Source organism: Zootoca vivipara, chromosome Z (genome assembly GCF_963506605.1).
Source record: "Zootoca vivipara chromosome Z, rZooViv1.1, whole genome shotgun sequence".
NCBI lineage: Eukaryota > Metazoa > Chordata > Lepidosauria > Squamata > Lacertidae > Zootoca > Zootoca vivipara.
In genome coordinates this window covers 3,724,566-3,732,921 of record NC_083294.1, presented here as the reverse complement: position 1 = coordinate 3,732,921, position 8,356 = coordinate 3,724,566, and the positions used below count along the sequence as shown (strand labels likewise).

The following is an 8,356-nucleotide window of genomic DNA, read 5'->3' as shown; positions in this document are numbered from 1 at the left end:
TTCGTCCGCCATTTTGGGTGCTGTTTAGCTAGGATTTTTTCGACTTACGAATTTTTAGATAGGATATTTTCGACTTATGATTTTTTTAAAAAGTTTCCCCCCATTGGCTTTGACTTACGATTTTTTCAACTTACGAAGGCCCGTTCGGAACGGATTAAATTAGTAAGTTGGGGTACCACTGTATTTTGTATTTGGAGGAAATTCTCGTTGTTCCCTTTGTTCCCTTTTGATTTCTGTTAATGTCAGAAAATGTGTTTTGAGTTGTTTGATTAGTTTTGTTTGATTTGCAATTTGCAATTTATAATGTCAATAAAGTGTCTTTAATATTAAAAATAAAATAAAATAAAATGATAAAATAAAATAAAATAATAAAATAAAATAAAATGATAAAATAAAATAAAATAAAATGATAAAATAAAATAAAATGATAAAATAAAATGATAAAATAAAATAAAACACAAACCAAAAAAGAACGGCGGCCTTCCCCACTCCCATCATCAAAGAAAGCGAAAATCTGGCGACCCAGGACGCTCAGGTAAGGCCAGGAAAAGAGCAAATGGGGGGGAAATTACCTGAAGATTTGAACGCAGTCAGTTGTACAGCCTGAGAGAGAGAGAGAGAGAGAGAGAGAGAGAGAGAGAGAGAGAGAGAGAGGGGTAGATAAATGGTTGCAAGACTCAGGAGCCAAGCTTCCTCTGGTGTCCTACAGGTGAAACTCGGAAAATTAGAATATTGTTATAAAGTACCTTTATTTCAGTAATGCAACTTGAAAGGTGAAAGCAATCTATGAGATAGATGTTTGACATGCAAAGCAAGATATGTCCAGCCTTTAATTGTTGTAATTGTAATTATAATTATTTGCTGTTAGGCAGGTCAATTATAAATGGAATTAATTATGAGCCACAGCAACGCGTGGCAGGGCCAGCTAGTGCAATGAATGAAATGTCATAGCGGTGTTGATTTTTGTATGATTGTAACTATTTGTTTGATTACTGCGGAATTTCCAAAGGAAAACATTTGTAAAAATAAAAATAAAAAATGATAAGTTGCATGACTGAAACAAATGCACTTTTCGACGATATTCTAATTTTCCGAGTGAAGTAGTCTAACTCAGTCTAGCTCAGGCATCCCCAAACATGGCCCTCCAGATGTTTTGGGACTACAATTCCCCCCATCCCTGATCACTGGTCCTGTTAGCTAGGAATGATGGGAGTTGTAGTTTCAAAACATCTGGAGGGCAGAGTTTGGGGGGGGGTACCTGGTCTACCTGGTAGCCCTCTGATCTACAGGTGAAACTTGGGAAATCAGAATATCGGCGAAAAGTGCATTTATTTCAGTAATACAACTTGCTATTTTTTATTTTTATTTTCCTCAGCTTCAGGATCTGTCCTTCCAGTGAGCACTCAGGGCTGATTTCCTTCAGAATGGAGAGGTTTGATCTTCTCGCAGTCCCTCAAGAGTCTCCTCCAGCACCAGAATTCAAAAGCATCCATTCTTCAGCGATCAGCCTTCTTGATGGTCCAGCTCTCACTTCCATACATCACTACTGGGAAAACCATAGCTTTAACTATACGGACCTTTGTCGGCAAGGTAATGTCTCTGCTTTTTAAGATGCTATCTAGGTTTGTCATTGCTTTTCTCCCAAGAAGCAGGCGTCTTTTGATTTCGTGACTGTTGTCACCATCTGATGTTTTGGCCTACAACTCCCATGATCCCTAGCTAACAGGGCCAGTGGTCGGGGAAGATGGGAATTGTAGTCCAAAACATCTGGAGGGCCGAAGTTTGGGGGTGCCTGGGTTAGAAGGATTCATGGAAGAGATGGGGGCTATTGATGGCCCCTGCATAGCTGTCAAGTTTTCCCCTTTCTCACGAGGCATCTTATTTGGCATGAGGGAATTTCCCTTTAGAAGAAGAAGAAGAAGAAGAAGAAGAAGAAGAAGAAGAAGAAGAAGAAGAAGAAGAAGAAGAAGAAGAAGAAGAAGAAGAGTTTGGATTTGATATCCCGCTTTATCACTACCCAAAGGAGTCTCAAAGCGGCTGACATTTCCCCTCCTCCCCCACAACAAACACCCTATGAGGTGGGTGGGGCTGAGAGACTTCAGAGAAGTGTGACTAGCCCAAGGTCACCCAGCAGCTGCATGTGGAGGAGTGGAGACCCGAACCCGGTTCCCCAGATTACGAGTCTACCACTCTTAACCACTACACCACACTGGCTCTCAGTGTGGTATGCTCTGTCTCAACAGTCAGGGGTAGCAGCGCTCCTGAATTCCAGTTGCTGGGAGCTGCATGAAAGGAGAGATCCGGCCCTTGTGCTCGGAAGCCGCTTGCTGGTATACTGTTCAGGTACCTGCTTGGCCACTGTGAGAACAGGGTGCTGTTCTAGATGGCTGTTGTTTTTCTGATGTTTTTCTATATATGTTTTTCTGATGTTTTTCTATATATTTACTATATAGATATGTAGTGGAAAAGAGAGGACCCAAACAATGACCGCCCCGTCAGCGTGACATCAATACCAGGAAAGATTCTAGAGCAGATCATTCAGCAAACGGTCTGTGAGCACCTAGAAAGAAACTCTGTGATCACTAAAAGTCAGCATGGGTTTCTGAAAAATAAGTCATGTCAGACTAATCTGATCTCATTTTTTGACAGAATTACAAGCCTGGTAGATGAAGGGAATGCTGTGGATATAGCCTATCTTGATTTCAGCAAGGCCTTTGACAAGGTGCCCCATGGTATTCTTGTAAAGAAGCTGGTAAAATGCGGGCTAGACAATGCTACCATTCAGTGGATTTGGAACCGGCTGGCTGACCGAACCCAAAGGGTGCTCATCAATGGCTCCTCTTCATCCTGGAGAGTAGTGACTAGTGGGGTGCCACAGGGTTCTGTCTTGGGTCCAGTCTTATTCAACATCTTTATAAACGACTTGGATGACGGGGTTGAGGGCATCCTGAGCAAGTTTGCAGATGACACCAAATGGGGAGGGGTGGCTAATACCCCAGAGGACAGGATCACACTTCCAAATTACCTGAACAGATTAGACAACTGGGCAAAAGCAAACATGATGAATTTGAACAGGGAGAAATGTAAGGTACTACACTTGGGCAAAAAAAATGAAAGGATGGGTGACATCTAGCTTGAGAGCAGTACATGTGAGCAGTACATGTGAAAAGGATCGAGGAGTCTTGGTAGACCACAAACTTGACCTGAGTAAACAGTGTGATGCAGCAGCTCAAAAAGCCAATGCAATTCTGGGATGCATCAAGAGGAGTATAGCATCTAGATCAAGGGAAGTAATAGTACCACTGTATTCTGCTCTGGTCAGACCTCACCTGCACTACTGTGTCCAGTTCTGGGCACCACAGTTCAAAAAGGATACTGACAAGCTGGAACGGGTCCAGAAGAGGGCAATGGATTCAAACTACAAGAAGATTCAACATCAGGAGGAACTTCCTGACAGTAAGAGCTGTCTGGCAGTGGAATTTGCTACCAAGGAGTGGGGTGGAGTCTCCTTCTTTGGAAATCTTTAAGCGGAGGCTTGACAGGCATATGTCAATAATGCTTTGATGGTGTTTCCTGCTTGGCAAGGGGTTGGACTGGATGGCCCTTGTGGTCTCTTCCAACTCTATGATTCTATGATTTGACTACCTGGCCCGACCACGCTTTGCTGTGGCTCAGTCTGTTAAATGGAGCCTCATAGTTCCCCTTCAGACTCCCCTCACCTTCAGAGTCCTTATCTATTCTATTTCCTATCTATTCTCCCACCCCTGACAGTAATGGCTTGTATTTTATTCTCTGTTTATACTCCGTCTTCTATTTTCTAATTGCGTCTTTTTCTATGGTGTAAAGCAACGACGGAAATCAAAGCATTTCTAAATCCTGAGTGCTGCTGATCCTATCTTTGCCTCCTAAGGACAGATGGGAATCAACGCCGACCGACCTTGGCATTTCAGAAATCTGCCGCAAAGCGCTGACTTTCCTGGAAACATTAATCCCTCTAGCCTGAGCCAAAGACTGAGATTCGAGGAGCTCAGCCAATGGTGCAAGTCCCTCGAACCCAATACCCGTCAAGAGGCGGGCTAGGGACAAAGGTGAGAGATGTTTCCTAGTCCTGCGGCTTTTGACACCATCGACCATAACATCCTTCTGGACCGTCTAGAGCAGGCATCCCCAAATTTCGGCCCTCCAGATGTTTTGGACTACAATTCCCATCATCCCTGACCAGTGGTCCTCTAAGCTAGGGATCATGGGAGTTGTCGGCCAAAACATTTGGAGGGCTGCAGTTTGGGGATGCCTGGTCTAGAGGGGTTGGGAGCTGGGGGCACTGTCATCCAGTGGTCCCGCTCCTTCCTCCTGGGCCGTGTTCAGAAAGTGGTGGGGGGATGAGTGTTCGGACCCCTGGGCTCTCAGTTGTTCAGAAAGTGGTGGGGGGATGAGTGTTCGGACCCCTGGGCTCTCAGTTGTGGGGTGCCTCATGGTTCTATCCTGCATCTACATGCAGCTGCTGGGAGAGATCATCAGGGGGTTTGGGCTGGGTGTTCATCAGTATGCGGATGATACCCAGCTCTACCTCTCTTTCAAATCAGAACCAGTGAAGGCGGGGACAGTCCTGTGTAAGGGCCTGGAGGTGGTTGGAGGATGGATGGTGGCTAACAATTGAGCTTGAATCCTGACTGTTTGTGGGGGACAGGAGGCGGGCAGGAGGTGTGGAGGACTCCCTGGTCCTGAATGGGGTAACTGTGCCCCTGAAAGACCAGGTGCACAGCCTGGGAGTCATTCTGGACTCACAGCTGTCCATGGAGGCACAGGTCCATTCTGTGTCCATGGGAGCAGGTGACCCGGAAACTACAATTAATCCAGAATGCGGCACTAGACTGGGGACTGGGAGCGGCCGCCGAGACCACATAGCACCGGTCCTGAAAGACCTCCATTAGCTCCCAGTACGTTTCCGAGACCAGTTCAAAGTGTTGGGGTTGACCTTGAAAGCCCTATATGGCCTCGATCCAGTATACCTGAAGGAGCGTCTCCACCCCCATCATTCAGCCCGGACACTTCCCGTGGGACTTCTGGTGGTTCCTTCGCTGCAAGAAGCCAAGCTACAGGGAACCAGGCAGAGGGCCTTTCGGTGGTGGCGCCCGCCCTGTGGAACGCCCTCCCATTAAATGGCCTCAGTCCAGTATATCTGAAGAAGCGTCTCCACCCCCATCATTCAGCCCGGACACCGGGGTCCCTCTCCCGTGGGACTTCTGGCGGTTCCTTCACTGCGAGAAGCCAAGCTACAGGGAACTGGGCAGAGGGCCTTCTCGGTGGTGGTGCCCGCCCTGTGGAACGCCCTTCCATCGGAGGTCAAGGAGATAAACAACTACTTGAAATTTTGGAGACATCTGCCCTGATCCGGGAAGTTTTTAATGTGTGACATTTTAATGTATTTTAATCTTTGTTGGAACCCGCCCAGAGTGATTGGGGAAACCACATGCAAAGCAAGATATGTCAAGCCTTGATTTGTTGTCATTGTAATTATTGGTCATTAGGCCGGTCAATTATAATTGGAAATGTCATGAATGAAATGTCACAGCAATGTTTATTTTTGTATTATTTGTTGTCAGGCGGGTCAATTATAAATAGAATGGAATGAATGATGAGCCACAGCAATGCATGGCAGGGCCAGCTAGTGCAATTAATGAAATGTCATAGCGATGTTGATTTTTGTTTATTTTGGTATGATTGCAACTATTTGTTTGATTACCGCGGAATTTCCAAAAGAAAACATTTGTAAAAATTAAAATAAAAATAAAAAATGATAAGTTGCATTACTGAAACAAATGCAATTTTCGACAATATTCTAATTTTCCGAGTGAAGTAGTCTAACTCAGTCTAGCTCAGGCATCCCCAAACGTGGCCCTCCAGATGTTTTGGGACTACAATTCCCCCCATCCCTGATCACTGGTCCTGTTAGCTAGGGATGATGGGAGTTGTAGTTACAAAACATCTGGAGGGCAGAGTTGTTTTCGTACTGTGGAATTTCCAAAAGAAAGCATTTGTCAAAATTGAAAGGAAAATTTAAAAAAATTAAGAAGTTGCGTAACCGAAACCAACACACTTTTCAACACAGGAGATCCCATCAATATCAGAGTGGCAAACGAAGGTACTCGATTATATGGAAATGGCCAGATTAACCCATAGAGTCTGGGATCAGGATGATGAGAAATTTCGGATAGACCAGAGTAAATTCATTGATTATGCTAAGGACAGTTACAAAGGAATGAAATCGCTAGCGGTCATGACATAACTCCTATATCGCTGAGATGGTAATTAATTTAGATGATACGAGAGAGGATTAAAATAATTGACCGTTTGGTGGGAGGAGGGAAGTCACAATGTATTGGATTTATGTTGTATAGATGTATTGTTGTATAATTGAATAAAAATTTATTGCTTCCTAAGTCATGCATCTATCTTGCTTCCCAAGTCATGCATCTATCTCATTTGTTGTTTTCACCATTTAAATTGCGTTCCTGAAATAAATGCACTTTTCGTCGATATTATAATTTCCCGAGTTTCACTTGTAAATGCAGCGTATAAATGCAATCAATAAGTAAATGAATACATAAATTAAATCATCTGGGTAGGTGGGGATGAGCCACATACCGGCCTCTCTGGAGACATAATTGATGCAAGGCCCGCTGGGATTTTGGCGCTGAAGTTCCCTGCATGAGGGAGAAAGAAGGATCAGTCAGGATACGGAAACAGAACAAAGCAAAAATAGTAAAACATGCTCATTTTATTGCAGGTAGAACAAGTGCCACCTTCGTACCCTTGCCGCTGCTGTTCTTCGTTGCAGAATCCTTCTCCAAGGAGGGGGAGGCTGTGTTCTCTGGGGTGGAGGGGCTGAACTTTCCCACCTCCCAGGATGTGTTCCTTGGACTTGAGAGATAGTTGATGGGGTGCGAACAGTTCTGAAAGGTAATAATAATAATAATAATAATAATAATAATTTAAATAATAGCAACAGACTGAGCCACGGCAACGCGTGGCAGGGCCAGCTAGTAATAGTAGTAGTAATAATAATAATAAATTATTTGTACCCCCCCCCATCTGGCTGGGTTTCCCCAGCCTTTCTGGGAGGCTTCCAACAAAGATTAAAATACATTAAAATGTCACACATTAAAAAGTTCCCAGAACAGGGCTGCCTTCAGATGTCTCCTAAATGTCAGGTTGTTATTTATCCCTTTGACATCTGATGGGAGGGCGTTCCACATGGCGGGTGCCACTACCGAGAAGGCCCTATAGCGTTGCTTCCAACAGAAAATTAAAATACATTAAAATGTCAGACATTAAAAAACTTCCCTGAACAGGGCTGTCTTCAGATGTCTTCTAAATGTCAGGTACAGGTGAAACTCAGGAAAATTAGAATATCACCGAAAAGTGCCTTTATTTCAGGAATGCAACTTAAAAGGTGAAACCAATCTATGTGATAGAGGCGTGACATGCAAAGCAAGATATGTCAAGCTTTTATTTGTTGTCATTGTAATTATTGGTCGTTAGGCGAGTCAATCATAAATGGAATGGAATTAATGATGAGCCAAAGCAACGCGTGGCAGGGCCAGCTAGTGTAATTAATGAAATGTCATAGCAATGTTTATTTTTGTATGATTGGAACTATTGTTTTGTTACTATGGAATTTCCAAAAGAAAGCTTTTGTAAAAATCAAAAGAAAAATCAAAAATAGTAAGTTGCATTACTGGAATAAATGCACTTTTTGACCATATTCTAATTTTCCGAGTTTCACCTGTAGTCATAGCTGCCAAGTTTTCCCTTTTCTCACAAGGAAGCCTATTCAGCATAAGGGAATTTCCCTTAAAAAAAGGGATAACTTGGCAGCTATGCCTGTAGTTCTTTATCTCTTTGACCTCTGATGGGAGGGTGTTCCATAGGGCGGGCGCCACCACCGAGAAGGCCCTCTGCCTGGTTCCCTGTAGCTTTGCTTCTCGCAATGAGGGAACTGCCAGAAGGCCCTCTGGATCTCAGTGTCCGGGCTGAACGATGGGGGTGGAGACATAAAATAATCTATTAAACATTTAAAACCTCCCTAAACAGGGCTGCCTTCAGATGTCTTCTAAATATCTGGTAACTGTTTTCCTCTTTGACATCTGATGGGAGGGCGTTCCACAGGGTGGGCGCCACCACCGAGAAGGCCTTCTGCCTGGTTCCCTGCAACTTGGCTTCTCGCAACGAGGGAACCGCCAGAAGTCCCATCGGAGAGGGACCCTGGTGTCTGGACTGAACAATAGGGGTGGAGACGCTCCTTCAGGTATACAGGACCGAGGCCGTTTAGGGCTTTCAAGGTCAGCACCAACAC

General features: G+C 44.3%; 1 protein-coding gene across 1 annotated transcript in view; it reads right to left on the bottom strand.

The window, feature by feature from the left end:
- Nucleotides 1–523: 523 nt before the first annotated feature.
- ADGRD2 (adhesion G protein-coupled receptor D2) overlaps nucleotides 524–8,356 on the bottom strand; it is a 92,787-nt gene continuing 84,954 nt past the window's right edge. The window contains exons 25-27 of the mRNA XM_060270315.1: nucleotides 6,812–6,953; nucleotides 6,646–6,704; nucleotides 524–603 (exon numbers count right to left, since the gene is read on the bottom strand). Of these exons, the coding sequence (XP_060126298.1) occupies nucleotides 532–603; nucleotides 6,646–6,704; nucleotides 6,812–6,953 (273 nt within the window). The 3' untranslated portion in view covers nucleotides 524–531. The remainder of the gene's footprint in view (nucleotides 604–6,645; nucleotides 6,705–6,811; nucleotides 6,954–8,356) is intronic.